The sequence below is a fragment of the Rhamphochromis longiceps genome, linkage group LG4 (genome assembly GCF_057381845.1).
Source record: "Rhamphochromis longiceps isolate RC_006_pf linkage group LG4, R_longiceps_female_GT1.1, whole genome shotgun sequence".
NCBI lineage: Eukaryota > Metazoa > Chordata > Actinopteri > Cichliformes > Cichlidae > Rhamphochromis > Rhamphochromis longiceps.
The window spans coordinates 26,740,024-26,764,182 of NC_140560.1; the positions used below are offsets into that span (position 1 = coordinate 26,740,024).

Genomic DNA, 24,159 nt, shown 5'->3' on the forward strand with positions numbered 1-24,159 from the left:
TTCGCTCTCCCTCTCTCGGGCTAAAACAAGCCCATATTCCTATGGCAACCTTCTACTTAACAGCCTGCAGAAATGCATCTTGACAAATCCTGTGGTGATGAGCAGGAACACACTACATTTTTGCAACATTAACTTTTAATCATTGTTTCTCTGTGGGCCAAATCATGTTCCAATAACAGCTTCTCAGATTTTCTCTTGCAACACTAAATTGAGATCATACATTTTTCACACTGATGAAAGATAAAAGGTTGCTTTTAGTATTTAGATTTTTCCAGGCAGTATTTAAAATTCAAATGTCAAATGCACTTCCCTAGTATTTCCCTTTGCTTAAACAAAAGGTCCTTCTATCCCTCAGCCGGCACCCGCCACAGTACAAGTGTCCTTGCTGTTTTGATAACTGGATCCTGAAGGGTTAACATGTCAACGGCAATTCTTTACTGCGTGTCACCAAGAGATTAATGTCAGTTGTTCCTGAACAGGCGCCCGGCCCCTCGTCGAAACCAGCAGTGACCTTGGCCGCTCCGCAGTGAATGTGAAATGACTCCAATCAATGACAACAATGGGAGCAGAAGAGCACGTTTTAATTTCACTTCATCAAAACAAAGAGGCACTCCCAATAACGCTGTTACAGTCCTGCAGCCTAACTGAAGAATTCAAACTGAGTGGCATGGTTCAGGGTTTTGTTTCTTTCTTTGGGATAATGACACTAATGATTGTGGGCACAAAAAGCTGAAATGGTTTGAAATCTCATGGTGTACTTTCAGTTCTCTGTTCCCAATCCCCCAGAAGACCTTAGAGCATTTGTTTTGTATCATTTCAGTTCTGGTGCCAACTCACAAAGTGCAGCAGGAGAATTGTATTATAATTTTTCATGTATCTGCTCAGTGATGCAAAAGAGAGAATGCCTTTCAAGTGGTGGAGCATTACCACAATAAAATGATTCATGGCAGAGTCTGTAACTGCTCACAGTTATAAAAATAGACACCTGGTTTTACTGACTTCTCCACCTTAGTACCACAAAGTGCAATTGCATGAAACAAGTGACTCTGATGCCTTTTTCCCCAGCCACCTGACTGTTATTGTTTTGTGTAATATTTAACTGTCATATAGTAAATCTAATCAGGGACTTTTCTTTTTATGATTATAAATATTTATTTTATTACAGTTACTCTTTTGCATCATTTTGTTTTTTTGTTTTTAAAGCTTTTAAAAAGCTTCATCATGCGCTTTCATGAGGTGACGTATCTGATAATTAGTTTTTTGGTGTTCTGATAATCTTAGTTTCTAGATGTGCCAAATGTAGTGTTTGTAATTCAATAAACTTTCAAGGGAGAACAACTGACGTTCTAGCTTCCCTAATGAAACTTTTAACAAATACCGGTGCTACAGGCATCCACTACTGTGCTATAAATGTGATTTCAGGGATGACACAAAAGCAGAAAGTGGTTTCCACAATGCATCAAAGGGAACAGTTTTTGACAATTAAAAAAAAATCCAGTGCAAAAACCAGCTTTTTAAAATGATGTAAACTATTCCTTTAAATTCAGCTCCCATGTCAGTTGAGTGTTTTCTGCTAGTCTTTCGTCGATGGAGGTAAGGATGGTTTTGTTATGTGCGGACCTGCTTGGTGTTGACAAAGAGGCGTCGGAGGGTGTAAATTTGAACAACAGCAACAGTGAGCATGACCGACAGGTTTACGCAGGACCAAAAGGACACTCGCCACAAGTTGTCCTCCAGAAGGTAGCGGTCTCTCGCCTCAAATGCCCTCAGCATAGCCTGGACCTGATGGCTTTTCTCCAGGTGCCGGTGCACAGAGTCCATTCTCGCCTGGAGGGGGACAAAAAAGACATTAAGTGGATTTAAACGAATGGCGCTGATATGATAACCAGTTGTAGAGTAAATTTAGATCCAGGACATGCATAATTTTATTTTCTGCTCTCACCCTGATGTCTTCCATTTTGTAGTCCACCATGCTGTCTGAAGTTACAGTCTCTAACCAATCATCTTGGCCTCCGTTTTTGCTGTTCTGATTATTAATGACGACCTCAAAAAACACCATCTTCTCTGACATTTTACTGAAGCTGTTGTCAAAACATAACCGGTAGTCTCCATCAACTGTGGGATCCACCCTACAGGAAAAAGAACATTTTGAAGACAGGTGACCGATCGATATGAATCTCCCACATTGTATATGTCTTGATACACATTCAATCATCCGGGCAAGAAAGAGTTTATCTGGACAACTGCGAAAAACTGTGATGAAAAATTTCTCCTACTGAAAACGCAATGTCCGCTAAAATGTACGTTATTAGGTAGACTTTAGACCTTCTTCCCTTTAATTCAGTTCAGATTTGTATAGCAAAAATCACAACAGGCGCCTTCAGAATGATTTCTTCTGACCTCCAGAAGTGCCTAATTCAAGGCACAGATTCAACAAGGCGCTGTAAACAATCCTCTGAGATTTTGGTTCATATTAAAATGATGGCATCACACAATTGCAGCAGATTTGTCAGCCGCACATTCATGATGTGAATCTCACCTTTCACCACATCCCAAAGGAGCTCTATTACATTGAGATCTGGTGACTGTGGAGGCCATTTGAGAACTGTGATCTGATTTTCATATTCAAGAAACCAGTTCGACAGCTTTGTGACATCATGGCATATTATCCTGCTAGAAGCAGCCATCGGCAGATGGACACATTATGTTCTGTAAACCCAAAAGATGGTTTTATGTTTGTGAGGGTTTTTTTTCTTGCTTTTTAAATTTTTTTAAAATCATTTTAGGGTTTGTAGCCTACAATTTAAAGCACCTTGAGATGACAGTGGTCATGAAGGAGCTATATAAACAGAACTGAATTGAAATGAAGCAAAAATCACAGCAGATCAGCTGTTTTTGAAATACTATGACCAGCCCATCTGGGAACAACAACAGTGTTGCATTCAAAGTCACCTAAATAACGTTTCTTCCCCAAAATGATGCTTACTTTGTCATCCTGAGCATACCTACATGCCTAAACACATTCATTTACTGCCCTGTGATTAGCTGATCAAATATTTGCATTAAAAAGAACTTGAACAGGTGTATCTAAGTCATTCTTTACGTACATTTGTTTAACTACTTTTTAATAGAAATACCAAAGAGCAAGAGAGACTGCTCATCTCAGACTGAACAGATACGCACATGTGGATACCATCAGACCTCCTGAAGTCAGAGACTAGCCGATGTCCGGTGGGTGAGAGGAGGATAAACCCAACATCCAGACCTGACCCTGCGATCACCTGTAACAAAAACAGGGATTGAAGTCAGTATTTGCAAAGGTTTGAAGTCACAATCACACAGAATTCACTAACACAGCTCATTTCTTTTCATCCCAGACATGCAGCTTACATGTGAAGCTTCTCTACTTTACAGGTTCATTTGCAACAGCTGCCTGAAATTCAAATTAGAACCCTGATAGTAGCCTGAGTGACAACCTAGCTCACGTGTTATCCCACTGTCTGAGTTCTAGCCACACAGTTCTCAGCAGTTAAAAGTGTTTATTTCAGCACCTAAATAACCCACTAGTTAATGAAAAGCACAGGGTCAGACAAGTTTAACACCCAAGATAGGAAATTGATGAATTTTATCAGTGACTGACTGAAAAAAAAAAGGATTTTGTCAGATGTTTACTTCTGAAGCAGGACTGGAACTTAAGGATACTGAAGGTGTAGTTATGTTGTTTAATGATTGTGACTTAGGTTTCCAAATGAATGCATTAATGCTACACGGAGACATAAAGAGTCATGACTCAGAACCAGCACACCACCACAGCTGCAAAGAGATTGCAGTAACAGAGTGACCGCGATACTAACTGTGGTCTGATTATAGGAAGTTAACCAAAGGTTATTCTGAATTTTTGAAATGAAAGTTTCTTTGGATTTATGCATTGTTGTGTGTGTGTGTGTGGTGTGTGTGTGTGTGTGTGTGTGTGTGTGTGTGTGTGTGTGTGTGTGTGTGTGTGTGTGTGTGTGTGTGTGTGTGTGTGTGTGGGTGGGTGGGTGGTGGGGAGATAATGCATAAAGATAGATTAATCATTTTGTGGGTTATTTTGCTCCCCCTCTGTGTTATGGCTTCTGCAGCACCAGTGGTTTTGTTATCTCTCTCTATGCAATGCCAAAGTCCAACACGTTTCTTGTTTTTGAGTTACATATTATACACAAACTTTTTCCGGCTAAAGCAAACATCAGAATAAACTCTGTCCGTGTACAGACAAACACCAAAGAGAGAAGTTTCCACTCACCTGGTATTCAACTTCCATGCTGTCGTTCATCGCCGTCCTTTGGTAAAAACACTCTGTGCTTCCAGCTGGTAAGAGGAACGTAAACCCCATGTTTTTGTTTGGGCCCAAACCCAAAGTCAATCCCAAAGTCAGAGTTAAATATGCCAGCAAACACAGCTGTGCAGACGCAGTCATCATGTTTTTGTGGCAGTGCATAGTCCATTTATTCTACTTTCACCAACTATGAGCCACTTGTTACACATTTGCTACACAGTTTTCTGCATATCTCTAATTGCTTACTCGCACTCTGACAGTTGGAGAATAGCCAATAGATAGCACCGCTTCCCTTAAAAGCTCAATGAGTGGAGCCACCGTTGCGACCAATAGCGCTTTGCGGTCTGAACAGCAGAGCTGACAAAGCTGACATGAAGTAATTGGTTTGTTTAAAAAAAAAAAAAAAAAAATTCTACAAAATTTCTTCGAAGACAAAAGTGCTATGTTTTTCACATTTCATTTCCCCTTTCTCTTAATTTTCTGGTTTTTACACACGTAAGATCACTAACGTTGTAGGCGAACTACCTGACATTTTCCTTTAGGTGGAGCTGTTGATGAGATAAAAAAAAAAAGAATAGAAAGCAGGCTTGATATTAAAAAAAAAGAGGCACAAACATGATTTATGATGACTTCATGAATAAATAAATATACGTTGTATCATAAAGTTTTGAGTTTGTGGAGACTGGGTCCATGATTGCTGAGCTTAGTGTTCACAGAAAATGTTGCTGAGTGATTTCCATTGAACGGTCTTTCAATGGAAGATCATTTATTTACAGCCTAGAGACTATGTGATGTTATTTCTCTGTCACTTTATTATTTTATTCTTGATATATAGAAGAAGAAAACCCCCAAAACAAATCAACGAAACCCAAAACCACAGAGCAAGTGCCAATTTACAAATCACTGGAGGGCGACAGTGTCACGGCGGGGTGCGCCGGTGTGTGTGTGGAAAGAGGACCCAAAAGCAGATGACGATGAGGAGTAGTAAGGTTTTAACAGAAGGTGAAGCTTTATTGCGATGCCGGCAGGAAATAAACCAAGAGACCAAAACAAGCTGGCAAAACCACTAAGAAACAAAAAACACTAAACTGGCAAGACACTAAGAAACAAAACACTAAAGGTACTAAGACCAAAAAAACTATAACTATGACTGAGGTGAGATTAAACAGACGAAAACTATAACCATGACTGCGGTGATGTAAACAGACGAACCGACAATGGCGGAAATATGGAGAAATATGAATGGAGAAAACAAAAGGCTTAAATACAGACATGAGGTGATCAGCTGACAGACATAAACCTAATGACAGGACCAGGAGAGGAAAGCTAAATACAATAAACAAAGAACACATGACATTGCCAGAATAAAACAGGAAATACTAAAACATGACAACACAACTTAACAGACCTAATACGTGATGAATAATTACAAAACCCCAAAACATAGAAAACCAAGAACAATAACTGCCTAAACTAAAGGAAAATACGAAATAACACAAAACTGATCACATAACAAAATGAGACAAATACAAAGAAAACTCAGAGTGCTGGGTCGGAGACCCAGCCTGTGACAGACAGACTGAACAAACACTTTTCTTAATTTAATAAAGAGATAAAGAAAGGAAAATTATGTAATACTGTACTGAATGTGACTAAATGTGACTTCTCTCTTTTCAGAGTGAGTAATAAAATCTTAGTATGAAAAGCTCATTATTTTCTGACTTTTCTTGCCCAACCTTCCCTCTCCTTTCCCAGTTCTCACACCTCTCATTGGTAGATGGAGATCTGCCACCAGTCCTCACCGAGGCCTTCCCCAAACCACAGTCTCAGGCCTAGATCTGTGCTTGTTCCCCCCGCCAGTCTCTCCCAAGAAACACTCAAAGTGAAGATGTGAAAATGATAGGACAAATAAAAGACATTTACCACTGCTATTAGGAATTAATTAAACTGTCTTAGGTCCACTTGGGTCAGCAGACAAACAGCATTAAAGGAAGTTCAAATTAATGTTCACTTCCTCTATAGTGCTCTGTGTCATATTTTGTTTCTGTTTGTCATACTTTTGTCATCATATATATATTTTCATCCTATGATTCACCTTGCATCGTTGCTCTCTCACTTTCATTGCATCATGTACACATTAAATCATCATTAATCATGTATTCCTAAGCAGGTGTTTAGAATGATCAAATGGAAACCACTTCATCATATTGTCCATTACTAGCATATTTCAGAACCACTTCACATACATTACTTTAAAAGGATGGTATGGTAAGCTCATACACTAATATGCTAATACAATCCAAGCAGCTGGTAGATCACTGGAACATGCTTAAACAGAAGTTTTATTGAAAGGATGTACCCCCACGCTTCCTTCCCCTTTCTCATTTCTCATTTCTCAGGCTTCTCATTAGTTTACGGGGATCTGCCTCGTCAGGGAGCCTCCATCAGTCCTCTCTGAGGGCTTCTCCAAACAGTAGCCTCGGCTCTGTGCTTATTCCATCTGCCATTTTCTTACAAGAAATGTTGTCTAATCTAATTGAGGATGTATTTGATGATGATGATGGTATTTGTTGGGTTGTAGGACATGCTGGAACTGTATTAGTGACAGTATTTAACAGTAATCTTGTACTTTGTTATATTTACGTGTATAGTCCACTACAAGGTCAAAGGTCGGGAATCCTTTTCAGCACTAAGCTGGTAAAATGTCTTTCCCCGTATGTCCATCACATCTTTTCTCATCAGAATGTGAAATTGTCCAGCCCCTCACCTACTGAAGCCTCAGTGACAAAGTACATCTCACTAAAACTGAGTTTTAACCTTCTTGGATCTTCTAAATGGTGAATATTGATACATTTAATGTACTCCGTTCATTCCATCCATTAAGCTTCTCTCTGGACATGTCCAAACCATCTCAGCCCTGCCTCTCTAACTCTGTCATAGCAGGTCTCACTGTCATCTTGTAAACCTTCCCTTCCATTGTTTTTTTTTTTTGTTTTTTTTTTTTGTTTTTTTTTCTTGGAAGTGACATCAGAAACAGCAGCATGTGACATCACGTGATGGCGGAGCTTCAGTTCATCCTTTGTCATCCTTTTTTTTTTTTTTTTTTTTAATAGGACAGGGGGAAAGAATGAAAGAAAGAGGGGGAGAGGAAGAAAGAAAACCAAAGGGGAGAAGAGACGGTGAGAAGGGGGGGAAGAGAGAAAAAAACAAAAAAAAAAAACAAAAAAAACCAAAAAAACTCCTGGGTCACCTGTATGGAGAGAAAGAAAAACAAAAAAAACAGGGGAGACAGCAAACAACAAAGAGCAACATAATAGAAAAAAAAAAAGCACCATCACAATAAACTAGCTAGTCATAGATATCAATAGTTACTAAATAATAAACGATATTGTGCAGCACGCAAGATAGACAGCGCACAGTGTGCTTTGAGGCAGCAGCCAAGAAAGCTGTAGTCCGCATCTGTGAATACCCATGTGTACACCTGTGTGCATACCTGTGTGGATCAGCATGCTTGCATTCCAAAGGTTTCTCCATGTAATGATCTGCTAGAGAGTGTGGGGAGCCACAGCCCTGTCCTCTATGGTATCAAGCAGGTATGGAGGAGATCAAAACTCCAGACATCCAGAGGCCCCCAGAACACAAGAGACCAAGGAAGACCCACAGAGGGGCAGCCGCGCCACTGTCCCAGTAAGAGCTAAGGAGAGTCCCAGATGAGAGCTCATTCAGCAGCCGCGGAGCAGAAGCCAGGGGGAGTTGCAGTGACGCGCCCGTGAGCTCCGCCGGCAGCCAGCTGTGCCTGAGTGACCGAGCCCCAGGCCGAGAGGCCGGGGGCACCCCACCTCCAAAGTGGCCCAAGCGAGCCCCAATAAGCGGCCGCCAAGGAGTGAGCCGGTGTGTACCCGGACACCCACCCCCAGATACAAAGAACCACCAACGCACCGATACCTGAGGGAGTCTGCCACCGGCAGGGGAAGTGGTGGTGGGTGGAGATAGGCCTCCAAACCTTGGAGGGCCCGAGATGTCCCCAGAGAGGTGGCGTCTGATACCCAACCTGACATATAGACACAGACATACAGGCACACACAGATACAAACATCCATTCCCACCCTCATGCTCTCATATGTACTTCACACTCAACCGACGTGGAGACAGACATAAAGGGACGCTGTATACACGATCACACTCCCCAAGCGTACTCTACTAACCGGGTCTAGGTACCCTTGCCCCTGGAGGGGGGAACTGCACCCAGACCCAGGTGGTGTTACCCTTTTCCCTGCGGTGGGGAGAGGCAGACCGCCCCGACTCCGCAGCAGCAGGGAGGCCCCAGACCGCAGTCGGATGGCCCTTCCATTGTTGCCGCTATCCTTCTGTCAAGAATCATCCCTGGCACTCATCTACACCCACTCCACCCCCTAAGGGTGGGTGGTGGAGTGGGAAGGTGGTGCTTCTAATGACATTTAACAAAAATTGAAGTAGGTAAATAACTGAAAGAAATTCCACTATTAAATCCATATCTTAAAAAAAAAAAAAGAAGCTTTGTGTGGCCTTCAGAAAAAATATTTTTTTTACCTATGAGACTGGCAAGAATTTAAACAAATCCCTAAATTATTTTAGGTAAAATAAGTATAGTCTTAAAAAAGCGATGTCGATTTTTCAAAAACTAGTCCACCACATCATCCCAAGAACAAACTGTTTGATGCAAGAACCCTATAGGGTTCTTCTTGCTGGCACTTTATAAAGTGCCATTACAGGAACTGTAGGTCAGGTATGAGGGTTAGAGTGCATGCATCTCGAATCAACCAGAGATTGCACATTTGACCTACATTGCAAAACCGTTGCAGCTGTTTAGAGCAAAACAGCAGTTTGCAATGACCTTACAGGTCGTTTGGAATATTGTGCTCTGGAGACACAAATCAAAGTTAGAGTTGTTCAGCAGCACTAACAGCAGACCAACCAAGGACAGCTTTGCCACATACTGATGGAAACTTTATTGTGTTGTGGTTGTTTGTTTCCTGGGGGATAAACGGCTCTCTGCCATTGCCATTCAGCTTTGAATTCATTCTGCATTCTGCTTAACATGAGGCCATCTGTGCCAAAGCTGAGTGGACTTTTAAGACAGCGATGGCCCTTTACACCAAGGAACGACTTAAGAAGGAATCACTCAAAAAGAAGAAGTGAAGTGGAAAGTTAAGTCAAAGGCAAGATTGAAATGATATGTTCTTGCATTTTACGCTAAGACTATGTCACAGATTGGTGGAAAATTACACCTATACATTTTTTTAATTAAATAATTTCCCCTGTGTCCAAGCATAAAATGTTTATCTGTAGGGAAAGCGTCCAACAAATTGCATTGGGTGTGCATATTTTTTTCCCCATGACTGTTATCACCCTCATGTAGAAGCTAAACGACTTTTTCCTGCTAACCAATGGGATGCTAACTGTTTACTAATTAGATGCTAGTGAAGATAATGAAAAATTATATTAACCAGTGCTACGTATTACCAGCACTGACTGGATGGAATATGCATACTGTTTAAACCTCAAAATACTTTCTCGTAAAATAACCAAGCCTTGGGAGAAAATATATACATTTTAAACCCATTACTTAAGGTGGCTTGTGACCTTTTAGGGTCTTTCACAAATGTGCTTAAAGTGACAAAGGACATGTGTGTACAACTTTGGTCTGTTACTGTAACTGTCAGACCAAAGAGAGTGTTAACGAGGGAGGAAGTGGGACTGGAGACATTCTGCACTGCTGCTGCACTGAAGTGGGAGGGTGTAAATGGGGAGGTCAGAATGCATTGCTCTGGGTCTTCCACTCACTGAATGTCGCCTTCAACCGTGACACTTCAAAAACGATTTATTGACTACACTGGAAAGAGTGACATAACCTCGGAGTATCCTTTGGGTGCGTGCAGTTCAAGTGCACGTTGGAAGCTCTCAAAGGTGCTTTGGTGATACATCTCAAGACTTCTGTCTCTGATTGCTGGTAAGTTTGCTCCACTTGAACCAACCAGAAGTAAGCCCACCCATTCTGAAACTTCTTCACACTTGCCTGTCTCTCAGGTCTCTCTGTCTTTACTGTCTTTTTGAAGTAGCAGCAGCTACTTCAGTGAGAGCGCCTCACTGAATTCTTTTCCATTTACAGAAAAAACCCAGAAAGTATGGAGAAGATTAAATATCCCTCTGTGTGTGTGGTGGACACCCATGCCACAAGGCCTCCAGTGCCCCCCAGGCTGATCCAGATGCGAAAAAAGACCGGGGTGGCTCAGATCCTGCTCTTCATGCTGGTGAGCGTGGCGCTGTGCGGCATGGTCATAGAAGCATGCTTCATCTATGGACTCTACCAGGCCGAACATGTAAGTATCACCATTTCTGTACCTTTTGCAATTTCATTCTATGATTTATTATTAGCTCATTGTCTCGGTAGATCTTTTTTCCATTAAATATCTGTTTCAACGCCTCTGAATCTCGCTTTCATTGTAAGAGTTTATTCATTGTTTACCACAGTGTTCTCACTTCCAGTTTTCTTTTCGTACTTTTTCACAGTATTCTCCTACATATTTTCTGTCAGTCATTTTAATAACACTTTCACTCAATCAGAAGTATTTGTAATCAGAAATGCGTTTGGTTAAAGGTCACAGCAGATTGCTACAGGTCTTGATTTTCTTTAAACCTGAGTTTTTGTTTTATATCATTGATATTGTCATAATTAAACATGTAGATGCATAAATAGGCATAAAAATGTAGATTACTTTGAGCTGTATGTGAGAAAGTTATTAAAAATGTAAATTTCCACAACAGAATAGAATAGAATAACAGTTTGACTTAGAGAAGATCCTATTGCAGAGATTCTTTATGCAATATGTATGTCTGGGTATCTGGAAGGGTTTGTGACGCAAACACAGGGGCTCTTGTGATAGAAATTCTGCTGAGATGAATTTATTTTCAGTAAAAACTGCTGATCATGAATTTATTTCACTATTATGGGGAAGAGGGCCAAGCACACATGGAGAAGTACTCTAAAGTCCAGCTCATTTACGGACAACTTTAATGACGTGCATGTGGGGAGGGGGGAGACATACTTTCTGAGGCGGTGGACGTACAGAGTCAGTTTCCTGTACAGCACTGATGCACTGTGTTAGGGTAGCTGTCACGTATTATAGAACAGAATAACAGCAGTGGCGTTTTTGAGTGTGTGCACAGTGTACAAACAAGGGATGATGGCAAAAAGGAAGTGGTCTACTTCCGGTATCATGATAGCAATCTACCTTCTTCTGTCCTACCATGCTCTGCAGAAAAACAATGCCTGTTACAATTACATTTTAATATTGTTAAACTTCTATTTTCACAACTTTGTTATCCACAAGAGCCGATTGCATCTACGCATCTACATGTGCATGCTCAAAAATGCAAATGCACATTAAAAATACATTAACCCTCTTTCGTTTTCGTTGCAGACCGACTCAGAATCGATCTCTAAGCTCATCGGAGGTGAGTCTCAGCACTTTATACACAGATGACGAGCATCTTCCGTTTACTTATTCCACACTACATAAATAATGTTTCGTCCTCTCACAGTTACAACTGCCACTAAACAACCCAGTTATGGTATTCCTCCCTCCAAACCGGTTGCACATCTGACAGGTAAAAACAGCATTTCCCTAACTGCCAGAAACATAATGTTTCAGTTATTACCAAGATGCATAATTAAGTACATATTGCTCTTCACAGTGTGATGTTTGCACTTTATTTTATTAGAATGATTACATTTGTTCTTATATTTTTCAGATGGACAAGATGTAGCTCATGCAAAAAACAAAATGGCATGGAGCATGAATGCAGACCCTCTCCTCTATGAAATGACCTACAAAGACAGAGAGCTTAAAATTGAGAAAGAGGGTTATTACTATGTCTATTCCAAGGTTTTCTTCTCAGACAGCAACGGATTTCAGCATCGTATTAGCATGCATACTGACAGGTATTCAGGGAATATCACCCTCCTGCAGTCCAGGAAATATCCTTCACATTCAAAAGTCAGTCAAAAAACACAATCCAACAGTTACCTGGGTGGAGTGTTTCACCTTTATAAGGATGATGGTATTTTTGTGGACGTGAGTGACACTGCAAAAATTGTACGCCACAAACCCTCTGAGAATGTCTTTGGTGCCTATATGATATAGATGCCACATAAAGGCTCTAAATGAGAGTAAATTAAAACCTATAAGTCCTCTCAGGGGTTTGTGATTCTCTTTGACATGAAAAAGCAGGTCCGTAACCGCAAGGAAGGCAAGTGTCAAATCCTCTTTGTGCCTTTGCACGTTGCAAAGTGCAGGGCTGTGCTGCCAGCTTTGTTTCTGCAGATGTAACTCTCAATTTTGTTTTATAAGTGTAACGAACAGTCGGACAACAGGGAAATTTGATATGCTTATATGCTTGTGTATTTGCTTTAAAACAAAACTTTGATTGTTAAAATATGATTTCTAACAGTTCATTTCTAATATATATATATACATATTTCACAGATTGAACTTCAGATTGTTGCTGAGTGTTCATACTAATATCAAAAATAAGACTGTAACCTTTCTTTTTCCTACTTGCTGTAACACGTACAGCACACTATTTATGAATTTGTTTTTTATTATTAAAGAAAAAAGCTCATTTTTCTGTATTTATATACATTAAGTCATACAGTGCAATGAAATAAACACATAATAATTTAAAAGACCTGTTTGGTTTGGTCTTTTTTGTTAGCCATGCACAGTAAGGGAAGTGTATTCACTTCCTGCCGTGAAAGGTGAGACCGTGATACAGGCTCAGTGGTCTCTGTATTAAAAATGTTGTCGCCCACTCAGTCCAACCACACAGCAGTTACTGGAGGAACTTTTTTTTTTAAATACCACAATGGCCCAAAAAGTAGTGTCATCATGTCAGCTGCTTCTCACCTGAATGTATACTGGCAGCAACATTATTTAAGGTTTAAAGGTTTAAAGTGGATGTGAAAAATGTCAACGTCTTCATTGTTGGTTTACTTTTCTATTTACTACTTTTTTCAGTAGATTACATAGTTTCTTTTCAAGTCACATCTCGGCACAACGTGCAACCATGACAAGGTCTGTGCGAACGAGAAGCTCTTTGAAGCTTTTTTCTTTTTCCCCTTTTTTGTATGTCCCATGCAGTCACTGTTATACTTTCCCTTCATCTATGTGTGTTCGAAGAAGACACCCACAGAGTTGTATATTTGTAAACTGAAAAGGAAGTGGTAGTGGGGGCTGCCGGGGGGAGGGGGGTGATAGCAGCAGATTGCTTGGCTGACTCACTTTCCAACCCCAGACCCAGAGAGAAATGGCTGGTGAAAATGAAGCAACATGTGTGTGTGTGAGTGTATGTGAATGAATATGTGTATGTGCATGTATGTGTTTCTATGGGTGGGTGTGTAGGCTGAGTGATTTCTCTAATTAATTTTCCCTCAGCCAAGTATGGATTACTCAAATTGGGAAAACACACTTGAGAGCTGAAAGTGTAACTCCAGTCCAGAGTTTAGTTATCCATGAGCTGAATGATGTTTTCTCAAGTCTTCTGGTCTTTTAATAACACATGTGTGAGTCATGATCTTCCAGCGCTGGCTGACCTGTGAAGTGTGAGAGACGACGGTAGCGCAGCAGCGCGAGCTGTATCAGCTGTGTAGTTTCGAGGCCAAGCATGACTTGTATAGAGAATTTGTGTGGGCTGAGAGTACTCTATCACCGGTTATGACATGAACCAAAATCTTTACACTTCCGTATATGAAATCAACATTTTCCATTTATAAAGCAGGTCTGTGTGAGATATTGATCTCTTGAGCACTGCTGATTTTTACAATCAACTTTTGAAATAAGGCAAAAATGGCCTCTTAAATTGAACCTTTTTTTTGGCTAAAATCACACAACATAGTTTATGGAGAATATATTTTTTTATGCAAAGCAAAACTGAAAGAGGAGCACAGCAAACAGTCCGCAGCTAAATGCTGTCCCCTTGTGTTGGTACAAATAACAGTTTGGGCTTCTGTGGGGGCTTTCCCCCCTCTTCAGAACAACTCTAAAACTTTGAGTGGGGTGAACTGTAACTCATCCACTGGAGTTAGGGATCAGTTTTTGTGCCCTTGGTGCTTTTTTAATCTATTATCTGATTAATATTGTGGCTGTCTGTGAGATACAGGCCACCCCACAAGTCTACACTTGAGTTAAAGTCTAGCATTTTATTAGTGCAATACTAATTAACCAATATAAACGCTAGTTAGCTGAAGAATTAGTACTTCATCTATATCAGGTGCCTTCTGGCTTCAAAAAGAGGTGAGCAAAACAATTATATTTTTGTTATTTAGTATCAAATCATAACAATAATCACTTTGGTTTGCTTTATATCACGAGGTAAAGACCCTGCAAAAACACAGAAAACACCAAGCCTTCACTAATGCTGTGTCTGTACAGAGTTCTGAAGCCTGACTAAAACTCTTCAAATAAACCAACAATCAAAGGACCAGCTATGAGCACCTGGCAACAGTGAGAATGACAAACTCCCTTTTAACAGGAAGAAACCTCTGGCAGAACCAGGCTCATGGAGGGTCAGGGACTGGAGGTTGGGGCAGGGAGACAGGACAAAAGAGCTGAAGTAACACTGCATCATGAGAATGACCCAGGAACCTAGGCCTATTGCAACATAATTGAGGACGAACCCAGGATCACCTGATCCAGCCCTAACTATAGGTTTTATCAAAAAGGAAAGTTTTAACCTCAGTCTTGAAAATAGTCTTAAAATGTTGCTAAAATTCAATGTGGGAGCTGGTTTCACAGAAGACAGGCCTGAAAGTTGTAAGCTCTTCCTCCCATTCTTCTTTTAAATATCCTAGCAACCACAAGTCAGCCAACAGTCTGAGACTGAAGTGCTCAATTGGGGTGATATGGTACTATGAGGTCTTTAAGGTAAGACAGGGCCTGATTATTCTAGAACTGGTATATGAGGAGAATGAATGAAGAAAAGCCAATAATGGAGAAACATGCTCTCTCTTTGTAGTCCCTGTCAGTACTTTTACTGCAGCATTTTGGATCAACTGAAGGCTTTTCAGGGAGATTTTAGGAGAGCCCCGTCCTAACGAATTACAGTAGTTCAGCCAAGAAGTAATAAATGCATGAACTAGTTTTTTAACATCACTCTAAAATTAGATGTTTCTAATTGTAAAGATATTGCACAAATGCAAGAAAACAATCCTACATATTAGCTCAATATACACACTGAAGGATGTAAAACGACTCTAAAATTTCTCCCAGTTTTACTGGAGGCCAAGGTAATGCCATTCTAAGTATCCAGTTAGACACCAGTTGCCGTAATTTAGAAGCAGAAAATAAGAGATCATCCAGGTCTTTTTGTCTTTAAGTTGTTCTTGCAATTAACTAATTGGTGAGTGTTATCTGGCTTCACGGGCAGATAAAGTTGGGTGTCATCTGGATAGCAGTGAAAATGTACCCTTTGCTTTTTAATGATAGTGGCTGTATAAAGTCAACAGAACTGATCCTAGCACGGAACCCTGCGGAACTCCATAATTAACCTTAGTGTATGAAGTGTGTGTGAAGAGGACTGTCCCTTTATGCAAACAAATCATATGTTCTTTCCAATTGGAATCCATCAGATAGATATGATTCATTCATAACCTTCAATTATGCTGTTTCTGTACAATGATGAGTTCTGAAACCTCACGAAACTCTTTAAATAAACCATTCCTCTGCAGATGATCAGATCAAAAATCTGCAGTTGATCAGATCAAAAATACCCAACTTTGCAGCTTTAAAACACCATATTTACAGCTTGATTCAAAAATGGTCTAGAACTGTGTGGATAGTGTTAATTAATAACAGCTTTATGGTCGATACAGGAGCTGCTGTAACTGACCTGTGTGTGTGGGTTAGGCTTCACCTCTGCTATTAAACGTGACCTTTCCACTGTGTTTGTGCTATTGTTGTCTTTAGTAGAATTTTAATTGGATTAGCTGTTAAATAATGATGCCTGTTGTGCGGCGGTAACCATCCAAGAGATCTGTACTTGAATTTTAACAAGAAAAATTCTTCTATTGTTTTAGTCTTTTGCTAAATATCAGAAATTTGTGTCTGCGCATAGCACTCTTGTAGCACAGTAGTGTATATATCCAAAACTGGGTAACCCACACACAATACTCTACATGGCTATTTAACACTACAGGCTGGAGGAAAAATATGTGAGTGAGAAATATTTGAACTTTTAAAGATTTGACATCACTATCATTTTGATTCAAGATTAAAAAAACCCGCTGTGACTGGATTTAGAAGCTTACTCATTTCAGACATTTTCTAGTCTGACAAATCTTTTATTGTAAGAGGTGGCATATTGATAAGGGTTACAAGAAGAAACTGGAAGATTGTTATTCAAAAAGTGCATGCTGTAAACATGTTTATAATGTCGACGTTCTCTCCATGATGTCTGGGCAAAAATGATGTGTAGAGGTTATACACTTTCTCTGTGTGAATACACCATTTATTATCTTGACATTGGGCAGTGGAAAGCAGTAGGAAAGGAGCACCCAAAATCAACCCATGCAAATGCATCTAAGGCCTCTAATAACAGAGACAGAGTGGGTGGTAGTTTGCTATGTCTGCTATCAATTTTTACATCCTGGACCTCTTCGCTGCAATCGAAAGCTGTGGTAGCAACAACTAATTGACAGAGCACTGAGAGATATGGGACTCGTTTGTGGCTGAGGTTTGGAAAACAAAAGTTTTCAAATGAAAGCTGGAAAATGTGCCTCTTGACTGTGATGACTAATGTTCCAGTGACCTTTTTTGCTGCTTTACTGTATCTCTGTCACTGCAATTTAGGTCACTGGATGTGACTTTGAATGCTTTGTATGAGAAGCATTTCTTCTGTTTGCTTTGTCAAGAGTCAAGAGGACATATTCTTTGACAGCATATAGACAGGGAGGGTCCCGCTGTATCTTTCTATTAGTGATTATGTGGTAATCCAATGTTAACTCATGACCTCTCACTTTCATATGTAGGGTCTCATAAATGACTCAAACCCAAAAGCCCTTAATCACTGTTATCGTGTCCTTTGATTCATATTGAGTTTGTTTTTGTTTTACAGTCACATCAAATACAATAAAGACAGTGAACATTTTTAACTAAGACGTACTCTTATTTTTTTTCATAACAATGGTTAAAGTCAAATTTAAACACACACATTTAGCAGGTCTCACAGAAATCTTTTCAAATGCATAAGCAGCTTCCTCTTCCACTAAAACATCAAAAAAATTACAAAAAGTGAAAAAACCCAGTATTTCTTTCAAATCTCAAACACATGAAACCTACCGCAACAACCACTGCGACTTGTGTTTTCACGTGTCACAATGTATAGTACATGTAGTCAAGGATGTCTGGAGCTTATCAAGTCATTTCACACTTATCTTTAGACTAAAGAGATGAAATACTCAAGTATGTTATTGGTCAAGTAAATCAAAACTACACCTTTGTTCTTTCCAAATATGAATTACATTCTTTTAACAAACAAAGTCAATTCTCTTCATAGATTCCAGTGACTCACTACCAGTTTGTGACTGGTACACCCTGTGGAACATTATCACTGAGAAAATAAACATTCATAGATTATTAGCTGACCTGCCATGGGGTTTTTTGTTACATCCATTATGTGTCTAAATCATATGCTGCACATGGTTTTTGTTGCGAGAAATAAATAAATAAACTTAAATACAGAATTCATACAATGTTAACAAAACAAGAAATGAATCAGAAATTAGAAAGTATAATCTGTGCAAACATCAAAAGCAATCTCCTGCTGAAAAATGTGACACTTCAGCACAATAAATTCTTGAAATCAACTACTAGATATTTTAAACATGCAAAGCTCTAACAAAGAAATATCGTTTCAACAAGTGAGATCTGTCAATTCTGAACAACGCTTCAAAGTTTCTGTTTAAAACAGCTATTTGAGAACAATGAAAACAATCCAGCTTTGGTTCTAATCCATTAAATACACAATACATTACATACATTGCGCTGTTTTCAAGTGTGATTTTGTAGTGATGATACAACCTGAGACCAATACCCGGTCTGCTATATCTACTTTACAAAACTGAACATCATTGGATCATTATAAACCCTGTTTAAGGCGAGCTCTTTCTTTTTTTGCAGACTGGAATGTAAAAAGAGACGAGGTTTTCATCCAACCTCTTATTGAATTCCCCTTTTTTTTACAAAAATTGTTAGGTAAATCGCTGATCTGGAGATCAACAGACCATCCATCCAAAGTGAACAAGTACACCCGACAAGATTCAAACTAGGTTTGCTTCAGTGTGGCTTCCAAAGCTGGAAAGGTGTCGTGCACTATGCCGAGGATTTAGAATAATGAACTTACACCTAAAGCCGTGGCATGAAGATGATATCCAGGTAAGTTTTATCATTAACAACACAATCAAATATTGGCTTACTTATGTTGAATATCAGCCTCTCTCCAGCACCGCACTCCACTACCTTGCTGAGAATACCTGTGGTGTTTGTTTCTTTGTTAATTGAGCCCTGTAGGGGAGTTTGGGGTTTATTGTCCTCCGGTATGTGCACCAGGCTCACACTGGATTGATCTGTTATGGAACAGTCTGGACCCACTGCAACCTGAAGATTTAGGAAATAGTATCCATCCACGTTCGGGCTCAGGCCATTCTTGACTTTTGAAAGCAGGCTTTTATCTTTTTGAATTTGCTCCCATGTTATATCATTTCCATCTGTGGGGGACATAAAATAGACTGCTATAGATGCTAAATTTGTTTTTTCTAGAAATTTATTCTCTATATTCAGTTTTTAAATCAAAAAATTTTTCTGAAGTAAAGTACATTTGACTGTATTCATTTATTTACTGACTGTATGTATTTCATGGGATTACATGTTTCTTCTGACAAAGAAAGTATAAACACAGCAATATTTGAATGGGGATATGATACATTTTAAGTGCAGATAATAAATTGAAATAAGAAAAACATTACCTTTCATAAAATTAAAGTTGAGCATTTTTCCTGTAATTGAGGAGAGGCTAGAGGGGGCGGTGGTTGTCTGTTGAAAGAAGAAGAAGGGATTTATCACTCTCAAAATAGTAACAGTAAATGTGGTGCAAACATGACTTCCAGGGACACACACTCAGGCCCAGAGAGGCTGCAGTTTATTCAACGTGAGACAACAGCAGCTTACAGCATAGACTGTGTACTAACTTCAGAAGGAAAATGAAGAGACAACAGTTGAGTTTAGTGGCATTTCCCCGAATGTGGCAATGACGTCACTGAGCTTCCTCCAAGAGGGGAGGAGAGTGGTTAGACATACGTAACTCATAAGAAATGGAATTAATCTGACATACATAGTGCAGCATCTAACTCGCTTACTACACATGTGTACGAATAGTAAATACATGTAACATCAGCAGGACGTCTTTGTGGCATGAAATAAAGGAAAATGGACAGAGGGTGAATGTTTAACACAAAAGTCAGGAGAGAAACACAAACTCTGAATAAATCTTAGAAATGATGGATAGCTTACCCATCTCTTTTCCGTGGAGGAAATTTTGGATGATTCTACAGCACTATTTTCCTAAGATTGGAAAAGGAAACAAAAGTGCTTATACTAAATACTGTAAGAGGATTTCGGGGTGGAAACTGACTGAAACTCTGAAATTTAGGTGCAATTGTGAGTTTTAACATAGTTCTACAAAAGAACTAGCTGTCATCCAATTTCTTTTAGGCAATCATGATGCCTTTTTCCACTGTTTAAACATTTAAATATGTTTCTTTTCTATAAAACTACAGATGACTTATATTTTCTCCCAGTAATAAACTTGCGTTTGAATGAAGTAAGGCATCCCTGGTGCTTATTCTATGGGAAACCAACTAAACCTGAACCTGAACATTATGAGAAAGCTGTCACTGGGTGTTATGACGGGGGTCTGTAACCAAATGTAGACCACAGGCATAGGTGTCTTTCTCACCAGCTATGCTACAAAAACCACAAAAAAGAACAGCTATATGGCACAGATGTTGATTTTTTTTCTGCCCTTCGTGTAATTTATTCAAAAAATGATCATACTATTGTAATGTTTTAACCCTCCTGTTATGTTGCAGGTCAGATTGACCCAGAACAGAAGAGATGTCACATGTCATCTGCATCACTACAGAAAATGAAAAAAATCACAATTATAAAAGAAAATTGTAAAATAATCAATGCCAGTGTTTCTGACACTTTTGGATGAGTAAATTTGCCCAAATGAACCCAGGAGCATAATTGGTGTTCCTGGAAACCAACATAACAGGAGGGTTAACATAGTTCTACAAAAGCACCAGATGTCATCCAATTTCTTTTAGGCAATCATTTGTCAATAAGATGCCTTCTTCACTGTTTAAACATTTAAATATGTTTATTTTCTATAAAACTTCAAATGACTTATATTTTCTCCAAGTAATAAACTTGTGTTTTGAATGAAGTAAGGCATCCCTGGTGCTGTATTACTGTATCTTATTTTATTCTGTGGGAAACCAACTTAACTCAAAAACACTGAACATTATGAGAAAGCTGTGACTGGGTGTTATGACGGGGGTCTGTAACCAAATGTAGACCACAGGCATAGGTGTCTTTCTCACCAGTTACCAGCTACTACCAAAACCACAAATAAGAGCAGATGTACGGCACAGATGTTGACTTTTTCTGAAGTTCATGTTATTATTCAAAAAAATGTTCATGCTACACTAACGGTTTTAAAAAGAAGTTACCTTTTTTTGTCTAATCGCTAATCACCATAGTTAAAGTATTATTCAAAGAGTTCTCACCAAGCCTTTATGTCCTGCTGTGAAGTATAGAACGAAGAACACAATTAGGAATATGGTGATTACGGTGTTCCACAACACGAGGATACGGATCAGTAAATTCTGGGTAGGCTCCGGCATCGTCAGTCAAACAGCAGGGTTCGGAGCGCTCTTAGCCCGGGGAACGCAGGAAGATAGATGTTAAGAAACGACGACTGTACAAGTCCTGAGTTTCCTCTGCTGTGCACTGATGTGTTACTTCGCTTCCTGAGCTCACTGTGTGCCCTAAGTATCTGAAGTATCCAAATGGTACTTTCCCCTGTATGCTACTGAAGGGAGACACAGCCAGATTATATCTATATCTCTAAAGGGACTGGCCCTTTTCTCCTACTCACCACAAGTCACACAGACAGGAACAATACTGACAGCTGGGAGAAAAGGAAGGAGTGAAACTTTGACATAAATATATGTTGAAATGTGTTCTTAACTTCCTTATTTATGAAGAGACTGTTAAAGTGAAAATTTTAGGATATTTTCGTGGTTATTACAACACTGAAAATCATTACTTTGCTGATTTTTTTCTATGTGTATTTCTCCACTAATATTAAAATGGAAGGGTAAAGATGTGTACCAACATGACAATATGCCTCTGTTACAGTTTATCCTTAAAAATATTTGTTTGGAACTGACGCAAGCATCATAACCAGAGATAAAAATAGTAAACTGAATATAAAAGAAAGAACTGTCGCAACATAATTCAACCACATATTGTTGACTTATCAACAACTTATCTTAAGTCTGATCTTATAACAGAATGTCACTGCAAAATTTAGCAGTGGAACTCTAAAAATGTTGTGATGAGCTGTTTACTATTTGCGCTTTTTAAAAATTCCCACCTGCAACTAAATTCTGCTTGTGGTCAGTAAATGTGGTTTCACTTTCTCTGTTTGTACTTTGACAGGGGAAAGTTTCATGGCAGCAAAAACAGGATGGGCTTTGGTTCAGGTATGCGTCATCAAACTCAATCACTCAGAAAAAATGATGCATGCGGTGTTTATGACTGGGAATGGTCAAGTAACAGAGCTGTAAACAACATGCCCAGACTTGTTACATGGATACATTTTAGTTAAATGAAATTATGAGAAGCAAAAAAGGAACAAGAGATTGTTATGTTTTTTTTCTTTTGATAAGATGGGGAAAGCCGATGAGCAATTGTTTTTTTTTTTAGGAGTCAGCAGTATCGAGTCATGTGCATGTTTAAAGGACAGTGAGAAACCCCTGCTGTCTCTCATTGTGTGATGAATACGATGACATGAAAGCAATGATTCTTTCTGCAATGCAACTAGCTTACTTCTGCATTGTTGATGATTCACTATTTTCCAAAACATAAGCCAAAACAAAGTGCGCAACTCATGATAAATCACAGTACAACTTCTGAGGCACATACAATCTATATCACATTCTGATCTTATCAATGCTATGTTTGTGAGAGCTGGGCTAACAGAGCACATGGATTTTCTTGTACAAGAATTGCAGCTTCCACATTTTATAGCCACAAAGGAGACAAAGTGATTTTTTTTGTTTGTTTCTTCTATTTGAGTGTCTTTGATTTAGTGTGATTTTAGATTTGTATAGCAATTTTAACCCTTCTGGAACAAAAGTGTTATCCAGTGCCCTTTGTAGTGGACAGCAGGTCTTACTGCCTCACATCCTGAACTTATTTTAATATTTCAGGAAGCAAAGGGCAGGACGAGGAGAAAAGGACATTTACTCAGAACTGTGAAAGGAGAGTCAGACTTACAGCTGTCAGGAGATGAGGTGGAGCAAGGCCAGCCATTAGAGCAGGAAGGTGAAAGCTCAGAGGAAGACATACCAGCCTTTGAGGAGTCTGAGTCAGGGCAAAATAATGGCACTCCAGAAATATTGTGCGAGGGCTTTGAAGTTGTCTGGTGTGGTTTCTCAACTGCCACATTGGATTTGAAATCTTTAGGCATTCTGATTTCTAGAAAACACACACACACTTAAAGTTTCACTTCTGTAATGAATTACATTTATGAGGAAAAAAGCATTAAAGTCTATGTGTCTTGTCTTTATCAGTTGAATTCAGCTTAAACAATACATGAAAGGCAAAAACATTCTTCAGCATATCTGTGTTCACGGCATGACTCAGATAACACAGGATTTGAATTTACTGTTTCCTGTTTTCAGCTAATAGAAACTAATAAGACAGATTCTTTAAGATTAGGCAGTCCATCAAAACAACAAATGTTCTTGGTGTTAATGATAAGAGACATCTTGAAGAGCTCTCTTAACTGAATACAGCAAGACAGCTTAAATCTGCTGAGCCCACAACTTCATAGCCCTAGCTTACAAGTAATAGACTTTGTGTCATTATTTTGCCGTCCACTGTTTACATATCCTTCTCTGAACTTTCACCTTCTTGCTGTAAGATCAGACCCCACTCCACCTGCATCTCCTGACAGCACTAAGTATGAAACTGACTAAGTAAGACTCTCCTTCCAGTTCCAAAATTTGCTGTAGCATGTGACTGTCAAATCTAAATATCACAAAATTTTATTCTGGGTCTCAGGAGGATTTATGATGACTTACAGCCATCTAGTGGCCATAAATCAAAAATGCACAAAACTGAGACCATCAGCAAAAAGGAAAGAAAAAGTTAAACGACTAACAAAAGCTCATACTTAGTTTCATTAGTAGTTATGATTATTGCCCTACAGTAAATGCAAAGCTGTGATACTGTGTTCCAGACAACTGAAGATGGGGTTTTACTACTTTTACTGCATCACTGTAGAATTTCCCACAGAAAATACACAATTCAACATAGAGAAACAGTTTCCTTTTGCTTTCTTTCATTTCTCTCTGAATACTCCATTTCTTCCGAGTTCAAAAATATGGTTGTGGTTGAAAGATTGGCTGTGCAGTATTGTATTGAATTCTTTGTATTTTACTTCCAAGGATCCAGATT

At 39.2% G+C, this 24,159-nt stretch overlaps 4 protein-coding genes across 4 annotated transcripts in view; 2 read left to right on the forward strand and 2 right to left on the reverse strand.

The window, feature by feature from the left end:
- Positions 1-1,338, forward strand: part of dnm2a (dynamin 2a) — a 34,525-nt gene extending 33,187 nt beyond the window's left edge. Inside the window, exon 21 of the mRNA XM_085404172.1 lies at positions 480-1,338. Coding sequence (XP_085260298.1) covers positions 480-510 — 31 coding nt within the window. The 3' untranslated portion in view covers positions 511-1,338. The remainder of the gene's footprint in view (positions 1-479) is intronic.
- Positions 1,339-1,480: 142 nt separating this feature from the next.
- On the reverse strand, positions 1,481-4,561 carry LOC146671805 (transmembrane emp24 domain-containing protein 1-like). The gene is made up of 4 exons (XM_085404176.1): positions 4,283-4,561; positions 3,184-3,281; positions 1,943-2,129; positions 1,481-1,827 (listed from the first exon to the last, which is right to left on the reverse strand). Exons 1-4 carry the CDS (start codon positions 4,475-4,477, stop codon positions 1,609-1,611), a joined length of 699 nt encoding a protein of 232 aa, XP_085260302.1. The 5' UTR covers positions 4,478-4,561; the 3' UTR covers positions 1,481-1,608.
- Positions 4,562-10,154: 5,593 nt separating this feature from the next.
- tnfsf14a (TNF superfamily member 14a) lies at positions 10,155-12,903 on the forward strand. The gene is made up of 5 exons (XM_085405239.1): positions 10,155-10,304; positions 10,464-10,674; positions 11,776-11,809; positions 11,897-11,962; positions 12,107-12,903. Exons 2-5 carry the CDS (start codon positions 10,480-10,482, stop codon positions 12,496-12,498), a joined length of 687 nt encoding a protein of 228 aa, XP_085261365.1. The 5' UTR covers positions 10,155-10,304; positions 10,464-10,479; the 3' UTR covers positions 12,499-12,903.
- Positions 12,904-16,790: 3,887 nt separating this feature from the next.
- Positions 16,791-23,921, reverse strand: LOC146671807 (uncharacterized). Its single transcript, XM_085404177.1, has 4 exons — positions 21,198-23,921; positions 19,918-19,968; positions 19,374-19,440; positions 16,791-19,115 (listed from the first exon to the last, which is right to left on the reverse strand). The coding sequence occupies exons 1-4, from the start codon at positions 21,312-21,314 to the stop codon at positions 18,754-18,756; spliced, it is 597 nt and encodes a 198-aa protein (XP_085260303.1). The 5' UTR covers positions 21,315-23,921; the 3' UTR covers positions 16,791-18,753.
- Between the last annotated feature and the right edge of the window lie 238 nt (positions 23,922-24,159).

Coding starts and splice junctions, on each gene's coding strand:
- LOC146671805 (XM_085404176.1), bottom strand. CDS start 4,477: ATGCACTGCCACAAAAACATGATGACTGCGTCTGCACAGCTGTGTTTG. Junction 2,130..3,183: donor AGGTCTGATGGTATCCACAT/GTGCGTATCTGT, acceptor TTTTTCCTGTAG/GGTGGATCCCACAGTTGATG. Junction 1,828..1,942: donor ACAAAATGGAAGACATCAGG/GTGAGAGCAGAA, acceptor GTCCCCCTCCAG/GCGAGAATGGACTCTGTGCA.
- tnfsf14a (XM_085405239.1), top strand. CDS start 10,480: ATGGAGAAGATTAAATATCCCTCTGTGTGTGTGGTGGACACCCATGCC. Junction 11,810..11,896: donor GATCTCTAAGCTCATCGGAG/GTGAGTCTCAGC, acceptor GTCCTCTCACAG/TTACAACTGCCACTAAACAA. Junction 11,963..12,106: donor ACCGGTTGCACATCTGACAG/GTAAAAACAGCA, acceptor TATATTTTTCAG/ATGGACAAGATGTAGCTCAT.
- LOC146671807 (XM_085404177.1), bottom strand. CDS start 21,314: ATGCCGGAGCCTACCCAGAATTTACTGATCCGTATCCTCGTGTTGTGG. Junction 19,969..21,197: donor CAGCAGGACATAAAGGCTTG/GTGAGAACTCTT, acceptor TTCCAATCTTAG/GAAAATAGTGCTGTAGAATC. Junction 19,116..19,373: donor CAACTTTAATTTTATGAAAG/GTAATGTTTTTC, acceptor TGTCCCCCACAG/ATGGAAATGATATAACATGG.